General features: G+C 42.5%; 1 protein-coding gene across 1 annotated transcript in view; it reads right to left on the bottom strand.

Moving 5' to 3' along the window:
* Window positions 1-20559, bottom strand: part of LOC124622287 (GRIP and coiled-coil domain-containing protein 1) — a 101787-nt gene extending 81228 nt beyond the window's left edge. The window contains exons 1-2 of the mRNA XM_047147956.1: window positions 20194-20559; window positions 19906-20063 (exon numbers count right to left, since the gene is read on the bottom strand). Of these exons, the coding sequence (XP_047003912.1) occupies window positions 19906-20063; window positions 20194-20278 (243 nt within the window). The 5' untranslated portion in view covers window positions 20279-20559. The remainder of the gene's footprint in view (window positions 1-19905; window positions 20064-20193) is intronic.
* Window positions 20560-21315: the final 756 nt, after the last annotated feature.

The following is a 21315-nucleotide window of genomic DNA, read 5'->3' as shown; positions in this document are numbered from 1 at the left end:
AACAGATGGCGCTGCGGTCTGGGAAACTCTATAGTACGATATTTTCCACATATCCACCATGCATAGCAATAATATGGCGTAGTCTCTGAATGAAATTACCCGAAACCTTTGACAACGTGTCTGGCGGAATGGCTTCACATGCAGATGAGATGTACTGCTTCAGCTGTTCAATTGTTTCTGGATTCTGGCGGTACACCTGGTCTTTCAAGTGTCCCCACAGAAAGAAGTCACAGGGGTTCATGTCTGGCGAATAGGGAGGCCAATCCACGCCGCCTCCTGTATGTTTCGGATAGCCCAAAGCAATCACATGATCATCGAAATATTCATTCAGGAAATTAAAGACGTCGGCCGTGCGATGTGGCCGGGCACCATCTTGCATAAACCACGAGGTGTTCGCAGTGTCGTCTAAGGCAGTTTGTACCGCCACAAATTCACGAAGAATGTCCAGATAGTGTGATGCAGTAATCGTTTCGGATCTGAAAAATGGGCCAATGATTCCTTTGGAAGAAATGGCGGCCCAGACCAGTACTTTTTGAGGATGCAGGGACGATGGGACTGCAACATGGGGCTTTTTGGTTCCCCATATGCGCCAGTTCTGTTTATTGACGAAGCCATCCAGGTAAAAATAAGCTTCGTCAGTAAACCAAATGCTGCTCACATGCATATCGCCGTCATCAATCCTGTGCACTATATCGTTAGCGAATGTCTCTCGTGCAGCAATGGTAGCGGCGCTGAGGGGTTGCCGCGTTTGAATTTTGTATGGCTAGAGGTGTAAACTCTGGCGCATGAGACGATACGTGGACGTTGGCGTCATTTGGACCGCAGCTGCAACACGGCGAACGGAAACCCGAGGCCGCTGTTGGATCACCTGCTGCACTAGCTGCGCGTTGCCCTCTGTGGTTGCCGTACGCGGTCACCCTACCTTTCCAGCACGTTCATCCGTCACATTCCCAGTCAGTTGAAATTTTTCAAACAGATCCTTTACTGTATCGCTTTTCGGTCCTTTGGTTACATTAAACCTCCGTTGAAAACTTCGTCTTGTTGCAACAACACTGTGTTCTAGACAGTGGAATTCCAACACCAGAAAAATCCTCTGTTCTAAGGAATAAACCATGTTGTCTACAGCACACTTGCACGTTGTGAACAGCACACGCTTACAGCAGAAAGACGACGTACAGAATGGCGCACCCACAGACTGCGTTGTCTTCTATATCTTTCACATCACTTGCAGTGCCATCTGTTGTTGAAAATTGTAACTACTGTAATTTCGAAAGTTTGTCCGCCTGAAAATGTACTGTTGTCCCAAGCATATTGCAACAAACGGTGTATTTCTATCGCTGCTCGTTTAGTTTTTATTGCCGTTTCAAATATACCAGTCATTTTTGAAACACCCTGTACCTTGATTCAAGCTTTCAGTATGTCATGTGAGAAAAGTGTGAGTTGGGTTTCACATGATTGATGTCTTCGAAATCCATGCTAGCTGACACTGAGGGGGTCATTTTGTTCAAGAGACCTCATTGTGTTTGAACTCAGAATATGTTCTAAGATTCTACAACAAATCGATATCAGGGATATTGGACGGTACTTTTTTGGATAACTTCTACTACCCTTCTTGTAGACAGATGTGACCTGTGGCTTTTTCCAAAAACTTTGCAGTTTTCTGTTCAAGAGATCTACAGTAGATTATACGTGGAAGAGGGGCTAACTCAGCTGCTAATAGTGTAGAATCTGACAGGAATTCCATCAGGGCCTGGAGCTTTGTTCAGTTTTAATGATTTCAGCTGTTTCTCAACACCACTGACACTAATACTTACTTCATTCATCTTTTTACTGATATGAGGATTACATTGGAGCAATTCTCCATGGTTTTACTTTGCAAAAGAACATTTGAAAATGGAGTTAAGATTCCAGCTTCTGCTTTGCTACCCTCAATTTGAGTTCATCTCATTCACTAGGGTCTGGATACTAACTTCGGTGTCACTAACAGCATTTACATAAGACGAGAATATCATTGGGCCCTGAGAAAGAGCACTTGACAATATTCTGCTATGGTAGTCATTAAAGTCATCATGCATTGCTCTCTTGACAGCTAAATGCAGTTTCACTCAGCATCTCTCTATCTATAGCCCAACGCTTTGTTTTACTCTTACTATGCAGTAATCTGTTTCTTTAGAAGTTTCTTTACAGTGACTGTATACAGAAGAGTTTCCCTCCCCTTAAGAATTGTTCTACTGGGTTCACATCTATCTAGTGCATGGTCAACTGTTCTCTTAAACTTGAGTCAGAGTTCCTCTACATGCTTCTGCCCCATGGTGAAAGTTTCAAGTTGCTCATTGAGATATGACACTACTGATTTTTTATCTAGTTTATTGAAGATATGTATCTTTCTACTTCTCTTGGTTGTCCTTTGTACTTTGGTAACAATTGTTGCCACAACCATGTGATGGTCCCTGTTACCAATTTCAATGTGAACATCCTCAAAGAGGTCAGGTGTCTATTTGCTGCCACTAGATCCAATGTATTTCCATCATGAGGGGTTCCTAACTACCTATCATAGGCAGTTTTCAAAGAAGGCATTCAGTAAAGTTTCACACCATGTCTCATCATGCCCTCCACTAACAAATTGGTAATTTTCCCAATTAATTGTTGGATGATTAAAGCCTTCATTGGTGATTACATTATATGAATGGGGATCTTACCTACAAGTGAGCTGAGGTTTTCTGTAAAGTTTTCGGTTACATCAGGAGATGAGTCTGGTGGGCAATAGAAGGGTCCAATTATCATTTTATGCGCAGCCCTTATACTTAGTCTTGCCCGAACCGTTTCTGCCTCTGTGGATTTGAATTTCTTGTCTACTGCAAAAAATACACCACCTCCATTTCCCATTTGCCTGTCCTTTTGATACACACACAAATTTTCCCCAAAAATCTCACTGCTATCAATTTCAAATTTCAACCAGTGTTCAGTATGTGAGCTAAACTGCTTTTCACGAGCACTTCAGACTCTTGCAGCTGGGGGTGGAATTTCTTTCAATCTTACATTGTTACTTGTGGATTTCCTACAGCTACTGTTATCTGGATTGGATGGAGAGTCGCCCAATCTAAAAAAAAAAGTGTGCACCTCACACACAGTCAGCTACTCGAGTAGCAGCCTCGGTTTTTTTTTTTTTATTTTTTTTTTTATTAATTTTGTTTTTAGGGCACCAAAACAACTAGGGTCATATGCGCCCATGTCAAAATTGTACAATTATCAAATGAGCAGCAACCAGTTGCAAGATCATGTTTTCTTTATTTATTTTTGCAAATCGATTTCAACTGATTAACAGCCATCATTGGTGCTTTCAATGTGACCCTGAGTAATAACACTGTCTTAAACAGACATCAAACATAAAGTTGACGTCTGTTTAAGACAGTGTTAATACTCAGGGACATGTTGAAAGCACAGATGATGGCTGTTAATCAGTTGAAATCGATTTGCAAAAGTAAATAAAGAAAACATGATCTTGCAACTGGTTGCTGCACATTTGGTAATTTTAAGGTTTACGGTCGCTGCACAGCTTGGGAACCATATGGAGCCCCCCATTCAAAACTGTACAACATGAAGACAAAGAGAAGAGTTAAAAACAACTACATATCAATACTAATCAACAAAAGAGAACACAGCTATGAAAAGGGATGTGGAGAAAGGTCTGTGAAATATGCCATAAAGAAATGGCGGTCCAGAGCAAAAACTTAAATGGCCTTCACCATATTGCTAAGATGGATAAAAAGTAAAACGGGGTCAACAGTCAGTACATTGTTGTCTAAAATGGCTGATAACTCAGACGGAAATGTAAGCAGATAAAACAAGGGCATTCCATCAGAAAATGGCAGACAGTTAAAAGTTGGATGCAACATGCACAAAGTGGTGGGGGAGCACCACTTAACAAACACAGTAACCAATACGCAGCCTAGTTAAAATGATATCCTCGCAGCGAGAGGGCCGAGATAAGGTCATCCAAGGTCATCCAAGCCACTGGGATAGGCTTAATAGCACGAAGCTTGTTCCCATGAAGGGAAGACCACTGGTGATGCCAAGGTGATACCACCTGCAGACAGATGGCAACACAGAGATCATCAGAGGGAATGTAAGAAGTAGCAGACTGAGGTACGAAGACTGCAGCCTTGGCAGCAGCAGCAGCAGTCTCGTTTCCTGTCAGACCGATGTGACCAGGAACCCACATAAATATCACAGTGGCTCCATTAAGGGTGAGCAAGTGACAGCTTTCCTGGACCCCTTGCGCTAACAGATGGATGGTGTGCAGCACACAGAGACTTTGAAGGCAGCATCTGCGTACAGACTCTCAACCAGGCTATGTAAAAGGTGTCAGTGGCCAAAAGGATGCCACAATGGTGGATAGTACTGAGATGGCGTAAGAGGGACGGACATGCAGATGCATAAATGAAACACCCATAGTTCAGTTTGGACCAGAAAAGGGACTGGTACAAACCGAGGGTAGTTTGGTCTGCACCCCAGGAAGCACCACTGAGGACACGTGGGACATTGAGGGACTGCATACAGCAGGCTGCCAGGTAAGTAATACACATGGGAGGACCAAGAAAGTTTCCTATCGAAAATGAGCCCCAGGAATTTCATAGTTTCAACAAACAGATGAGCAACAGGCCTAAGACGTAAAGACAGTGGAAGAAACCAATTGCGCCACCAGAAATGCATACAAACGATTTTGTCAGTGGAAAAACAAAAGCCACTGTCAGTGCTACATGAGTAAAGACGATCAAGACATCACTGAATGTGCCGCTAAATGGGACAATTCTGTGGCGAACTGCAATACATGGCAAAATCATCAATGAATAGGGAGCCGGAGATGCCTGGCGAGAGACAGGCCATTATAGGGTTAATGGTGACAGCAAAGGGGGATGACACTCAAGACGGAACCCTGAAGCACACCATTTTCCTGGATACAGGTGTCCGACAAGGCAGAACCCACATGTACTTTGAAAACTTGCTCTTTTGAAAATTCCTGAAGAGTATTAAATGGGGCAGGTGGCCAAAGAAGCCCCATGTGTAGAGAGTATGGAAGATACCAGTCCTCCACCAGGTGTTGTAGGCTTTTTCCAGACTGAAAAACAAGGCCACAGTCTGGGAATTCCGCCTCTCCGGGGGACACCACCTTGACAAAGCACTGTCCGTGTTGGTGGAGAGGCATGCCTATCCGCTTGAAGCTGAGGGCTATGCCAAAGATACAGGATCTACTGCCGGAAAGACCTTGCCGATGGATCAGACTAAGAGTGTACCACAACGTCTTCCTTATCCACACCCGGTCCTTAACCAATTTCCTTCCCCAAACCAAGGTGTGATGCGATCCATGCCAAGGGGTGTATGGCACATGAGAAGATGTGTTGCAAATGGAGCCTTAGGGATACCGGGCGACCTTGCTGAGTAAATAGCCTTACCCCGCATGGGGTTTCTGTGGTCTGGGCTGAGTAGATCCCCAAATCTCATGGGACCAAGATGGACAGGACTGACAAAAATAAATTAAAACAAACAGAGGGGCAAACTGAGACCTCAGACACCCAAACACCAGGGTCAGGACCGATGGAATGCATTCCCACTACTGAATCAGACCTGAGCAAGAAGTGGGAATTGTAACTGACAAGTTTGACCAGATCACAAGATTAAAGCCTTGTCTGGGGCCCAGAGGAGGAAACTTCTCAAGGGAACAGAAACAAAAGCAAGGAAAAGAATGGCTTCCAAAACAAATGTGGAGGGAATTAAAAGGGCTTGAGCCTAAGAAAAAACTGTCTCAGGTTGAAGGGGATACACAGACCATCACAAAGTCAAAGACAGGTACCAAGAGGAAAAGGGATGAATCTAGGACTCCCTCCTCTCAGGATAAGCAAGCCCAGAAAAAGTTGGGGCAGGAAATAGGGAGACAGACCTACAGTACTGCAGCCTCAGTTTTTAAGATGGCAGTTATCCAGGAACGCTATCCACTGGTAGGCATCACCTCGCAGCAGGAGCAGCTCGTACAGATGGCCCTCTTTGATAAGATTGGGTGGGGGGGATACTGGTCCAGGATCCAATTTCAGGAGGGTCTATCTAGATCGCAGTGCCCTCATTTTTGTCTGCGAGGGGGTGAATACAGTGCCCATGATATCCCTGTGGGAGGATACGAAGCTGCTGGTCAGGACCGCAGCTGAGCTGCTTAAGATCACAAAGGTATCGACATGGGTACCATAGATCCTTAAAGATGTCTCTCTAAAAACTCTGTTCAAGAAGATAGTGGTTCAGAACCCAAAAGTCTCGACAGAGGATTGGAGGATAATCAACCAGAAGGCTATGCCGGAAGGACAAACCTTGATGGTGGGGGGGTCATAAGGAAGTCCCTGAAGGCGATGCGAAAGCAAGACCTGAAATTGTTTTTAGGGTTCTCGCAGGTTGCCGTCAGGATAATCAAAGACCTCAAAGGCAATGATGGCAGCAAGACGGAGACTCGAAGTGCTATAGATTAATCTGCAACACAGTAAAGAGGCCACTGCTGCCCTGAGTCATCTCCTGGGGAGACAGGAAGTTGACGTGGCCCTGATACAAGAACCTTACTTATATAAAGGGGGTGTATCAGCCTCGGTGGCACTGGAGGTAAGCTGACTTATGCTAGAAATCCAAGAAACTCCAGAACATGCATCTATGTGAGACATGGAATTTCTTTCATGCCAATGATGGATTTCTACTCCAGGGACCTGGTGACCATCAGGATGCAGCAACATGAAGAAGGTATCACGAGGAAAATTGTTTTGGTCTCAGCATACCTCCCTTACGAACACAGCTCTCCTCCTCCCTTGGAGGTGAGGAGACTGACAGATGCTTGCCATCAGCAAGGCAACCACCTGGTGGTTAGATGTGATGCCAATGCCCACAACCTAGTGTGGGGCAGCAAGGACACTAACAGTAGAGGTGAGTACCTTCTTCAATTTCTCTTGTCTAACAACTTGATGGTCCTGAATAGGGGTGACAAACCTACCTACAGGAATAGCAGAGGGGAAGAAGTAATTGACATAACCTTTGGTTCCATGATGATGGGCAGCTATGTCAAACAACGGCCTGTGGCATTAGAGCCATCCTCATTGGACCATGTGCATATTAAATTCATGGTTGAAATGGGAATCAGACAGACCACGGCCTATAATAATCCCAGAAAAATGGACTGGGAGACATATAGGAGGGACCTTGATTTAGACTTATTGGAAATTAAAACCTCGATAAGGAATCCAGTAGAGTTTGAGGAAGTAGCAAAGGCGAAAGTGACCTCATACCACGAAGTGCACAAATAGGAGTATGCCTTGGTAGAACACTAACTTGGAAATACAAAGAAAACAGGTATGAAGACTGTTTAACCTCTCGAGATGTAAAGGACAATGGGCAAAATATTGTGAGGCTCTTGTCAACTACAACCTTGCAATTAGATAATCAAAGAAGGCATTCTGGAAGGAATTCTGTGAGGAAGTGGAGGGCACGGCTGCTCAAGCAAGACTTCACAAAATCGTCAATAGAGTACCAACTACTCCAGGAGGTACGTTGAGGAAGGAGGATGCGGAATATACAAAGACAGCACATTAGACGCTGGAACTGCTCCTCAAATCTCACTTTCTTCAATATGCTCTGGCGGATAACACACCAGAATGTGATTCCTGGGAGACACTGGTTCTCAGGCATTCAAAGAGAGGACTGGGAATGGCCAAGGAGAGTGTCAACTTCAGTAAAATCCAATGGGTGGTGGGATCATTCCAACTGTTCAAGTCACATGGCCCAGATGGAACCTTTCCAGCTCTCCTGCAACAGGCAGGAGAGAATCTTAGAGTCCTATGCAGATTATTCAGGGTTATACTAGCAGCAGGAATCATTCCCAATGCCTGGAGGGGCAGTGAAGGTTGTCTTTATTCCAAAGCAGGGAAAATTGATCACACCAAGGCTATGGATATGAGACCAATCAGTCTGTCCTCCTCCATTCTTACAACGTTGGAAAAACTGGTTAATATACATGTTGGGGAGAGAGGCTAACTAGGGCTGCTCTACATTCAAACCAACACACATACCAACGTTTATGATCTAGGACCACTATATGTAGTGGACAAGGCCCACACTTAGTGGAAGGAAGGTAGAGGCTACCATGATGAATGAAAAGATGGTAATTAATACCACTAGAAGTTGTCCACAAGGAGAACTTTTGTCCCCTTTATTGTGGGATCTAGTGGCGAACAAACTCATTGAGGAACTGAATTCCAGACAATGCTTCTGCCAAGGACACGCAGATGACCTTGTCATAGTAACACTTGGCAAATTTACTGACACAGTTGGGAATTCTTGGACATTGTGTGCAAGACTGGTCCATCAAACAGGATCTCAGGGTTAATCCTAAGAAGAATGTTGTGGAAACATTCACGAAGAAGCATATCGAACACTCAAGTTGGAATCTAAAGCTTTTCGATGAAACTCTACCTGTGAAGGGGACAGTCAAATATCTAGATGAGAAACTAACATGGACCCCACACATTAAGAGCATCTGCCCCAAGGCAAAAGGCACTCCAGTGAGTACCAGAAGGGCTTGTGGCTAAAACTGGGGCCTAAGCCCCAGAGGTATGCACTGGATATACACCACTGTGATTAGACCTAGGATCTCCTATGGGGCCGTAGTGTGCTGGAAGAAGGTAGAACAACAGGGTGCAGCTAAGGAGCTTGCTGGGGTACAGAGGCTCTTAGCCATAACAGATGGAATTAGCAGCACACCAACCACTGGGATGGAAGCCATGTTGGATGTGCCTCCACTACACCTTTGGGTCAAGATGACGGCAGCAGCTGGTGCATACAGACTCAAACCTGGTAAAAACTTGATCTCACTGGGATATCCAGAATCACACACTAAAATAGTGAGTAAGGTAAATATAGGAATGGTCAGGGAATGCCAGCCGACTATATAACAACTCCCAACTGCTTCAACGCACTGGGGCCGGGGTGTACGGCATTCAGCCAAGACTGGAGTGCATCATCTCTCTAGGAAAACTGGCCTCGGTATTCCAAGCTGAAATTACTGCAATCAGGGCGTGTGTGGAGGAGCATATGTGTAGGTGCTACAAGGACCATACCAGCTACATCTATTCAGACAGCCAGGCAGCCCTGAAATCATTGGCAGCTCCTGCAACAAGATCTAAGATTGTTACAGACTGTCACAGGGCTCTGGTGGAGCTAGGGGGAAGCAATAGGATACCTAGTGTGGGTCCCTGTCCACCCAGGGATCAGTGGCAAGGAACTAGTTGACAGATAGGCCAGGATGGGGGCAAAGACTCGATTCATTCAACCGGAAGCTGCCAGATAATCACCAAGGCTATGATCAGACTACAACTACGGAACTGGCTTAGAAGACTGCACATAGAATACTGGACCATGGTCTATAAACAAAAACATGGTAAGGTAATGATGCCAAAGCCGTGTTTTAAAAGAAGCTCTATAATCCTGGGCTTAAACAGGAAAGATACTGAATTCATGGTTGGACTGATGACTGACCCCAGCAATTTCAAAACAGACCTACATACAATGGGTATAATGGAAGAAGACCCTAAATGTAGGATCTGTTATGAGAGTGAAGAAACTATCACACAAAGTCTTCACATTGGAGAGCAAGAGAGACAGAATTTTTGGGACAACTAGACCTGAAGAAACTGTATCCAACATAGAACTGGTAAAGGGATTCAAATCCACATTGTGCAGCGATTAGTAAATTGTGAGACTCGAGCCACCATACCAGTCGGGCATGAATCATACGTCCCATCACCTTGCAAACACAGCTGGTGAGAGAAATGGGCCAGTAGCTGGAAGGAAGATGTTTGTCCTCACCGGGCTTAGGTATGGGTATGAAAGTGTCTTCAGGCCAGCATATGGGAAACGTGTCCTCTGCCCAGATGCGGTTGTACATATCAAGCAGAAACTGCTTGCCCGCAAGAGAAAGGAGCTGCAACATCCGAATGTGAACAGCTTCTGGCCCTGGGGCGGAGGATCGGGATGAAGTGAGAGAATGATCTAGCTTCCTCAAAGTAAAGGCGACATTATAGCATTCTCGATTCTGAGAAGAGAAGGGTATCACCTGATCTGCCTCTACTCGTTTCTGGTGGAGGAACGCAGGGTGACAGGGGAGGAGCTTGAAATATCTGCAAAATGGTGAGCCAAGGTGTTAGAGATAGCAATAGAGTGCACAATGACACCGTCTGCTAATGTCAGGCCAGAAATTGGGGAATGGATCTCGGTCCCAGAGAGCCATCGAGGGTTGGCCCACGCTACAGAAGAGGGAGTGGAACTGTTAAAAGAACTCGTGAATGGAATCCAACTAGCGTTTTTGCTATCCCGAAGAACGCGACAACACTGTGCATGCACATCTTTATAATGAATGCAGTTTGCCAAAATAGGATCATGGTTAAAAAGACAGAGAGCACATCTCCGCACGCGAATTGCGTCACAGCACATCTCAGTCCACCAAAGGGACACAGCGTTGTAAAGAGGAAGTGTAAGGAATGGAACGTTCTGCAGCTGATGACAACAGGTGTGCGAGGAGTCTGAAAACAAGGGTGCTCCTGTGTTAAGGCAGAAGACCTTAAGTTGATTAAGAAGGCCAGCCAAGAGGACACCTCTCCGACAGGTCTGGGAGAACCCCAAAGGGTATAATGCGCATTAAAGTCACCAAGCAACAGAAAAGGGTGAAGCAGCTACCCAATAAGCTGGAGGAAGTCTGCCATGGTGACATCAAATGACGGAGGGACGTGAACAGTCAAGGAAGGATGTGAAAAGATCAAATGAAGAAGGAAAAGGCAAACTACAACAACTTGAAGGCAGGGAGATGGGTTGGCTATGAGTATCATCCCATATGAGCAGCATGACTCCCCAATGAGATGGAATACCAACCTCAGGGAGGAGGTCAAAATGGACCGAGAAGAAATGCGAAAGATCAATGCCGTCGTGAGGAAGCAATTTTGTTTCCTGAAGGCAGAGAACAAGCGGATGGTGGATACTGCCCGAGTCTAAGACCAGCCATAAATCCTCTCTCCTGGATCTAAGGCTGTGAATGTTCCATTGGAGGAAACTCATGACCAGGAAAAAATGAAGGGGTGTCGCCTTGGCGGTTGCTGAGTGCCAGCCTGCAAAGACTCACTGCTACAGGGCATGGAGGCAGGATGATTCTGCTCCATGAGGTCTATGGAAGTGTCAGCTTTCTTCTGCTGGCAGTCTGTGGAGTCTAGCACAGAAAAATGGTTAGTGGTATGCACCGGTGATATGGAAGCCGGCCAGGTGATGGTATCATGTGGCGACACAGTCAAAGAGGATCTTTGAGTCAGTGAAGGGAAAAACTGTTTTCCTTAGTTTGACTTCTTCAAGCCTTTCCGGTTAGCAGAGGAAGACTCAGGTGTTAGTTGGGTGGAGGAAACGTAGGAGGTCTTCACGGGAGTATTACTTCTGTGTTTTCCAGCATTCCAGTTGTGTAGCTGGTGACTTCACCTCTGAGGCAAGAGGTTGATGGCTTGTTGCATAGCTGGATGAGCAGATGGCAATGCTACCGTAACACTGGGCGATTTCACAATCTCAGTGCTGAATCTGATGTTACATGTCTGCATGGCCATGTTCTACATGGAGTGAGATGTAGCAAGAACAATATTGTGAGTGCCTGACGGTAGAACGCAGGGTTTGCGACTAGCCGATAACTTGCGAGTGACCAGTTAAGGCACTTTTTCCTTTACCCAGATCTCCTGGACAGCCCGCTCATTGAGATACATGGAACAATCTCAAGAGGTGGCGGCATGGTTGCCATTGCAGTTGATACAGTGGGGAGAAGCAGGCGGACAATCGTCCTTGTGCACATCCCTACCACAGGTTACACATTTTGCTGGATATCGAGAAGACATTCGAGTGTCGTTGAAATGATGACACTGGAAGAAGCGCATTGGGTTCAGAATGTATGGTCAGACTGTGATAACATCATACCCTGCTTTGATCTTGGATGAAAGCACCACTCAATCAAAGGCGAGAAAAAGAGAGCACATGGGCACTAAGGAGGCACCTACCTTTTTCATCACCCGATGGATGACACTCCGATCAGAGAGGTACATTTGGATTTTGGCTTCAGTCAGACCGTCGAGGAGCCTAGGGTAAATAACACCACGGGAAGACTTCAGAGTTCTATGGGCTTTGACATGAATGTGATAGTCATGGTGAAGGAAAGCAGTAAGCCGTTGTGCTCGAGAATCAGAAGTAGTCTCAAAAAGTAAACAGCCAGCGCGGAAATGAGAGCACGATTTCACAGGGCTTTTTTCACAGAGCCAGGAATTGCATCAACACCTTTCTGAATTAGAAACTGATTTACCATTGCAAAGGACTGACCGTCTTCAGTACATGAAACCACAAGGAACTGTGGTGCAGTTGGGAGGGTCTTTGAATCGGGAACTTCGGTCCATTTGTGTTTGGTAAACATGGGCTGCAAAGATGATGATTGCCTCATTGCGAGAAAATTGCCCATGATTGCCACCATCTCCGATGGTGCGCTCCTTCCAACTGGGGGCCCCCTTCACAAAGGGGCGCACCTGCCTTAGGTGATTGTTCACACCTCCCGAAGCCCTGACAGAAAGACCAATCAGAAATTTGGGAAGGTAGCAGCTCAGGCAATCACCCCTCCCCGGGCCTGGGCTGTACTAGGGGGTACACGCAAACCCTACCTGTCGACCCAGGGCTGGGAATTACCTGTTACCCAGTCACTTGTATGCGTCAAGATGCATGGACCAGCCTTCAGGAGCACACAGGGAGGAAGAAGAAAAAGAGGAGTCTCGAATGGTGAAGCGGAGGAAGGATAGGAGTAGGTAAACGAAGAAATGAAAAATGAACAACAGTGGAGACACTGTTCTTACGTTAGCTACGGACAATGCGGAATGTTTCCAAAAACACTCAAGTTACATTCCGCAAGTGAGGGGAAAAAAGAATAACAAGAGAATAGACATTCAGCACAGAAGGGAAAAGATATTGCAAGGACTAGGGTCCTGTAGTAGCCCAGCACGAACCGCCAAAGAGTGGCGAGCCTCTGATGTTTGGTGCACACCTGACCTATTTAGGGGGACCCTACATTCCTCAACCCCATGGCGCTAGTCCAGGATGTCGCAGACTAGCTTGTCACAGAACCTTCAAAGTCTCTGGTTCAGTCCTTCCACACAACTCAGAACCACAATTAATTCTGTGAACAATGCTGCAAATTGTGAGCTTTGTTGAAACCTCGTGAGCAAGGCTGATCATCTTAACCTCTGCCAGTCATTGGAATGACCCAACAATGACCCAACAATGACCTCTGAGCCCAGACATGCATAATTTGTTCCAACATGTGCCACAATCTGTAGTTGGTTGCACGCTATTTCCTCAATGGCTGCCAGAATAGCATCTACAACATGATGAATGAGGCCCCCAGGGACACACACTAAAAGCTCCTGGTGTCCTTTCCTGTCCCTTGCTGTTATTTCTCTAAAGGCTACAATCATTTGTCGTATGTTTGAATGCCTTCAATTAATAGACCCCATACCCTTTTGCATTTGCCTCCTCCTGACACCAGACAAAACATGTTTCCCCAAAACATGTGAAGTGAGTCCCACTGGCTCAGTTTCAATTTTAGTGAAAGACAGCACCTTGTTGGTTAGGAGGATCAGTGCAACACCCTGACTCTTCCCTGGTCTCCATCCACCCTGTACAGGATACTTCGATCTACCATTGATACGCCACTCACAGTCAAGTGGACGGGTAATGACAGGTATTGTACTTTCTGCAGAGGAGACAGGTTCCACAGGAGAGAGTAGTACCTGAGTTACCTCTGGTACATGTATCACAGGTACACGACTTTCCGGAGCTCTCCCAACACACTGATTCACAGGAGTTGCCAACTGACAGTAGCCAGGGTGATTTCCAGCTGCTTATGAATGTCAACCAACTCATTCTGTGTTTGAGAACAGCATTCGCAGTGGGTCTGCAACTTTGCTGGTGCAACGTATTATATGGCAGTGAACAAATAACTTTCACTTAAGCTGGCTGATTATCTTTTAACCCGTTGAGATAAAAAGTTGCTAATTCCCTATAAGAATTGAAGCAGATAAACAAAATGAGGTTCCTATTAAGGCAACACAAAAACCTGTGGTACAAATTCCTAGTATCTTAAAACATTTTGATGTTAATTAGTTGTTAGATAACTCAAAAGTAGAGTTAATTTATGATTCCCTCTTCAAGGGAAAAACTAGATTTAACACAACATGTTAGCTAGAAAATCTGTACAGTATCTAATCACAAATGCTGATTTTCTACAAACTGCTAGTATTATGTAAAGGACAATGGCAGCTTCTGAAAATTCTCAAAAACACACATTTATTTGCTCTGGTATACAATGAAATTCAGAGGTGATGCATTCTTTGGCTGAACTGTGACCCACAAATGCTGACTTGCTATGAAATAAATTACATATCCAAAACATTCATAGCGGTAACTTACAAAAATAGTGTGATTGCACAATGAAATTAGAGAATGATTGTTCTGAATGAGGATAGCCCTGTCATTCTCTAAAATTTCAAAAGACAGTCTAATTTACTATGGCACTCGCGAATGTTCAGAATTTCACAATATATCACAATACAAATGGGTATTGATACAATCAATGAAAAATTATGCAAAAGCAATGCGACACTCTACTCTGACAATGCAACTCTCTACTCTGGCCATCAATAGTTATTTTGCTGCCCAAATAACAAAACTCATCTACTTTTAAGCATCTTGTTTTCGAATCTAATTCCCTCAGCGTCACCTAATTCCATTATCCATGTTTTGCTTTTGTTGTTGGTCCTCTTACATCCTCCTTTCAAGACACTGTCCATTCAATTCCACAGCTCTTCTAAGTCCTCTGCTGTCTCTGACAGAATTACAATGTTATCAGAAAACTTTGAAGTTTTTCTTTCTTCTCCCTGAACTTTAATGTATACCAAGTATGATAGTTTTCTCACTTTTGTATTACCTATGTTTCACAATATCAGCATTGCAAATAAAGGTTCATTTAGGTATCTTAGCAGTTCTATGGCATGCTTCTCCTAATTGAATGTTAACCCAATAACTTAACACAGTCACCCTCCGCTAACTGCTTGTCATCAAATTTTACACGTATGCATGGGCCAAGTGTGGAGAGGGGAATCTCTGTTGCATTTTCTGAACTGCATATGGTTTGTCTTTTTGAAACTTAGTGACCGAGAAATATCTGTGAACCATTTAATAATGACTACAAAAATTTCATTAACAAATATTCTCCAAACTATGCTTGATGCACTATTTACTGCAATGTTTGTACCATCTGCAAACAAAATAAACTTGGGATTTGGTTATATTATTGATGAAAGATCGTTACCACACACGAAAATTAAAAGCTCTGCGATAGAATCTTCAAGGGCGCCACATGTAAACAGGTCCCAGTTGGATAATGGCTGATGGCTCAATACAGACTTTTTCCCATTGAGACTGTTTCCTGTCAGAGATACCGGTACAATTTGAAACATTTTGCAGTATTTCCTGCTACTCCATAGTATGCTAGTTCACTTCAAGGGATATGATTTACACATTGAAATGCCTCTGACAAATCACAGAATATACCAGTACCCCATAATTTGTCTAATAATGGAATTACATTCTTGTTGTATACAAAGAAAATGTAAAGAATAAAACAGAGCTTGTAAATATCCTTCTCACTATTGGAACCTTTAAGAAATTCAAACTGTAACTTTGAAAATATATCATTTGTAGCCACATGCTTAAAAATTTGCTTTTATAACACATGGTTAGTGTGATATTGGACCCTCCCCTCTCCCATCCCCCACCCTCCAAATCTTGGTTGTGGCGACAGGCTGAGCTACAGCATAGCCTAAGGTCTACATCAGATGGAAAGGTGACAACTTTGTTGAATGTGAATGTTATATAAAGGCAGCAGTAAAAGAGTGACCAGTAACATAGCCCAATGTTTACATTCACACCATAATTAAATGCATTTTACCATATTTAACACATTTTTCATCACAAAAACTAAAATTATTAGGTAAATGCACAATGCGATAGAATGGCTTACTTTTATTACTTTCAGTCCCTTGGAGTTTATGGAACAGTTTTCGATTTAAAATTAACAGACAAATGGAATTTTTACGTGACAGACAAGGGCTGTCTGAATCATGTCACGTAGTTCTATAGAGGTTAACTGAAAGCCCCTATTTAAAAAGTTGTGTGTGCTTGCAGTACCCCCCCCCCCCCCTCCCCCCAATACATATAAAAATGTGTATTGATTACAAGAGCTGAACTTTAAGACATGCAAACTATAGTGACTGCAACAGTGATAATTCAACTCATAGTCAAACACATGTGAACCACTTTGGTGTTACTCTTTATAATGCAATTCCAACATAAATAAATAGGTCTAGTAAAGAAACAGATTTTAGTACAAAGTTAAAACATTTCTTGTTGAGAGGATTACTTACAGCACAAGTGAATATGTTATGCTTGCATAAATACTAGATCCTCATTTACTGTTGAGTACTTTTTCATCTGTTATCAAATGTACCACCTATTCTCTGTGTCTCTTTGTATAAAAATGTTTCTACTATTGGTTTTTGGTTTTCTCTGGTGAATCATATGGAAGAAAAGTTATGATGGATATAGCGTTGGCAGCTGTTCATATGCCTAAGTATATTTTTCATCTTATACACGATATTCTGCAGACTAGGTACCTGTGATTTACTTTCTAAAACAAAAAAAGATAGTTAAGGCAGTGTTAATGCACTGGACTGGAATTTAGGAGGAGCAGTGTTTGTAGCCCACCCAGCATCCTGGGTTTTCCCAAGTTGCGAAGGTGAATGTTTCTTCTGATTTACGGCCATGGCCAACTTCCTGCCCTCCCCTTGCCACCTAATCCTATGCTACTTTATATACTATTATTCATATTACACATTCTTGCCTCCAGGACAGTGACTAACTTGAATGTTACATGATTATTCATTTGTTTCCTCCTCCTTTTCTTCCCAAAACCTCTTCATTCTTTCGTTGTGTTATTTTTTTCCTTTGTTCTGTCCACATTTTGCCTCTTTTATTCCTTTCTTTTAATTTAAATTTTGTGTTCATAATTTCTCTCTTTCATTTATTATTTCAATACTGATTCCTTATTTCTTTAGGTCTTTATTTCTTGACACCATTTTTTTTAAAAATTGAACTGTTTATTACATAACAAATCCTCTTTATGAGTCTGTTGTTGTTAATTCCATATATGTGTCCATGGAATATTAGCTGGCATTTTCTGTTCATGTCTGTGTTTTCATATAATTCCTTGGTTGGTCTCTTAATACATATACCATCTCTGTGAACTGCTCTAAAAATTTTCTGATGATTTTATCTTCTATTTTTTTCTGTCTTGTGGTGCCTGATGTTCCAGGTGTGGTCATTTCTGAAGCACGGAGTGCTTCTGGTAGTACAACTGCACCGAAGTGCCTGAGTTTAGCATGTCATGAAATATTTCTTTTATTGTGGTGCATCCATGTAACTTTGTACACTCTCTGAAGTTTCTCTGTTCTGTTGGATGCCTTGTCTGATCCTCCTTTTTGTATATATTCCCCAAGATATTTGAATTTTTCCACTCTTAATCTTTCAGTATTTTGTGTACATGGCTTGGTGGTGGTCATTCTTTCTGTCCATGTATTATGGTTTATGATATGATATTTGTAGACCTGTTTTCACAGAGATTTCATGCAAATATTCCAGTGCTGCTTGTATTTTGTTCCTGGGTACTGCCAGGTCACTTGCAAATTCCTGGCATTTTATGATCATCTTGTTTACACACATTCTTCCTCACTGTATTCCTTTCACTTTTGCATCCTATTGTTTGATAATTTTGTCCAAGACAATGTTGAATAAAAATGATGAGAGACTATCACCTTGTCTGTCCCCAGGGGTCTCTCGAATGGGTCTGAGATTTCTCCCATAAATTTTATTTTTGGTTTAGTGTCCCTACGTGTCTGTTGAATGAGTGTCCCAGTTTTTCTCTCTATTCTATATTCTTCTAATGTATCAAAGAGAATCTGCCTGTCTATGGAGTCCTAGGACTTCTTAAAAGTCCATAAATGTGACTACAGCATTGTTTGTCCGTTTGACCTTCAGGAGCAATTGTTCAATACAGAACCCCCCCTTTTCTGAAGTCTACTTGGTATTCCCTTATCTTTGTATCAGCTTGTGGTTCGAGTCTGTTGAGTAACACCTTGCAGAGAATTTTGGGGTCGACAGAAGCGTCCGATCCAACGCGTCGGCTTTGACCCGTGACGTAAGGGTGTTGTGTGTGACGTCATGACGGTGCGGAGTTTGGTTTGAGTGTGGCTGTCTCCAGTTCCATTTTAACTTATTTTATTTACTTTTCTGATCTGTTCGTTCTATCTCGTGAGATTTTTTTTTTTAATTTAAAAACACTTATTACTTATTTTAATTATCTGTTTCCTCGAATTTCTGTTTTAGTTTATTATTTTTATCTTTCTGATCTGTTCGTTCTATCCCATGAGATTTTTTTTAAAAAAAGACAAAAAACACTAATCAGCTACTGAAGCATCTTTATCTTCTATGTGTTGCAGGGGTTACGACCCCTGGGGAGGTGGGTGGGTATTCATGCATGGCTGTCTTCACTTACACGTTGTAGCTACGCAAGGCGTCTAAATTTGTTTATATTTAGTTTGCCCCCCACCCAAAACACCCCATTTCCCGCACTTGTCCCGTTAGTGTCATTAGGCTTCTTGTGGAAAGTGTGTGTGTTTGTTTTTGTTTCCGCCACATTTGTGACGTCACGGGTCAAAGCAGACGGGTGGGATCGGACGCTTCCGTATTTCCGAATTTTGTAGGTGACCAGAAATAATGAGATACCTCTGTAGTTATTAGGGTCTGTCTTGTCACCCTTTTTGTGGAGTGGGTGAATCAATGCACATCTAAAAAATGAAATTAAACATATATTAGAGAATGAACAAGTCTCCAATGAGTATTTTGGTGCATATTATGCACATATACTGAAATACATAATGCAAAATGCAAGGATGATCTGCTATGTGACTTTTACCAAGGACTTCATCTAAAATTTTTGTGAAATATTCTTTCTTATATGGATGTTTAACTTCAGCATGTTTCAGCCAGTGGGAAAATGTTCCAGCAACAAATGTCTGGTTACACAGATAAGCACTAAATTCAAATGAACACATTTTAATTAACTTTTCTGATATTTTATCACAACCACTATAATTTTTATTTTAAAGTTTTTATAGTACACAGTAGTTCTCCTGGTACGGAGAGGTTCATATTCAAATTAATGAAGTTATTTGCAATTGATCGTATGATAATCACTGTTACAGTTAGTAGATACTGACATGGAATAACTGCTTGTTCAAAAGTTTTGGATCACTGCACACATCTACTAGCAATGTCTCACTCCTAATGCCATCTGCTTACTATCTGTGGTTCTACCAGTCTCCTGCTTCACTACATTACATACTATATTTGTTACCTTATGTAACCATCTTTTTCTCACAATTCGGTTGCTTAGAAAGCTGAATCTTAATATTTTACATAATGTCTTGTAATGAGCTAGTGCATCAACACCTTAGAGAAGGTTGGTGATAAAGTGCAGAGAATTGCATGTCACTCTACTTTCATAGATGCTTGGAGTTTTAACTCATACATATCAAATTCTAAACACAGTGCAGGTATTCGACATGGAAAAATTGAATGAAGTTACAAAAAAAATCCTGGGCAGTTTTCTGGACCCCTCCCACTGGTAAGAAAGTTAAGGTATCTTACCTTCTCTGATGCACCAGATGTACTGGCATCATCTTTCTCAGGTATGGAATTTTCGTCAGTTGGAGGATGAGTTGATGACTTTGACCCACTTATTGCTTTCAGACTGGCTTCCAGGGCCTCCTTTTCTTTTGACAGCCCCTTATATGCAATAACAAGGTCTGCAAAAGAAGTAGTGTTACAAAGTGTTTTATTTATGCACTGCTTAGTCTGAGGTTTTCCCGTTATAAAATATCAGAATATTGTCTCTAGCATAATTTCATCTCTCCTGTAGGCCTTCGTGTCACATACCTCTTAATTTAGTCTCATATCTTGCTATCTGTTGCTTTTGTTTCTCCACAATGCTCACTAAATCTTTTTTCCCCATGCGATCCATGGTGTTAGTGTGTTCCCGGCCGTTGTATTATGCTGTACTATAGCTGACACACGGCAGCGAAAGTGACAAATGAGCCATTTTGACATGTGGCAATGTCATCGAATTGCTAGCAGTACAAATCACTACTATAACTGCTATGACAAAGTTCTAAGACTTTTCCGCTCCTGGAATATATTGATACAAATTGTACTAATTCAAAGAAGGTAACATTGGATGACATATTACAGTCCTCACACAACTGTATTCCACATTGTAAACACAACAAACAATATTCTGAAAGAACGCCCACCTCAGAGAGTTTTAAAATTGCAAAGAAGTTAAGCAGTGTGTGAAAGTTATTTCACACAATTCTAAATTAATATTGCTGCTAATTCTAGACCGTTATTTTTAGTAGGTCTATAGTCGAGACGCACAGTAGTTAACTACATTATTTTCTTGTCCAAGACACTGCATTCTGGGACACATTTATAGCATATATGGTCTACCGTTTAACAGGGACAGCACGAAACACTTCCCCACAACTCCGAGTGTTTCTACTGCGAGTACAAAGCATTTAACATTCATGGCACCCGGCAGACATCAGAGGCAGCAATTGGCGGGTAAAATAAACACTGAACAAATGTGGTTCTAGCCTACTACTAAACAATATTCTCATTGAAAGTGTGTACATGTCAGACTCTACAGAGGCAGATATTGGCGGGCTGTATAATGTCGAACAAATCGATTAATAGCCGACTACTAAAAATTTTTCTCACTGAAAGAATATAAATATCTCGAAAATAAATAATCTACATCACGAGTGAAAAATCATCAGTGAACAAATAAAATTACACAAAGTTACTCGAATTTATAGGATTTCATTCATTACAGACTAATAACGGCACAGGTTGTCACGTAATTATTCATTTTTTCCAATCATTTCAATAGTGGCAGGGTATCTATCCATCAGACATAATGTCACTAAAACTCATGAAAGGAAACACATTTACATTCTACGGGTGACTTTGCTCAATGTATCAGAAACAACCAATAAACAA

Source organism: Schistocerca americana, chromosome 7 (assembly GCF_021461395.2).
Source record: "Schistocerca americana isolate TAMUIC-IGC-003095 chromosome 7, iqSchAmer2.1, whole genome shotgun sequence".
NCBI classification, from domain to species: Eukaryota; Metazoa; Arthropoda; class Insecta; order Orthoptera; family Acrididae; genus Schistocerca; species Schistocerca americana.
This window is presented reverse-complemented; position numbering and strand designations above follow the sequence as displayed.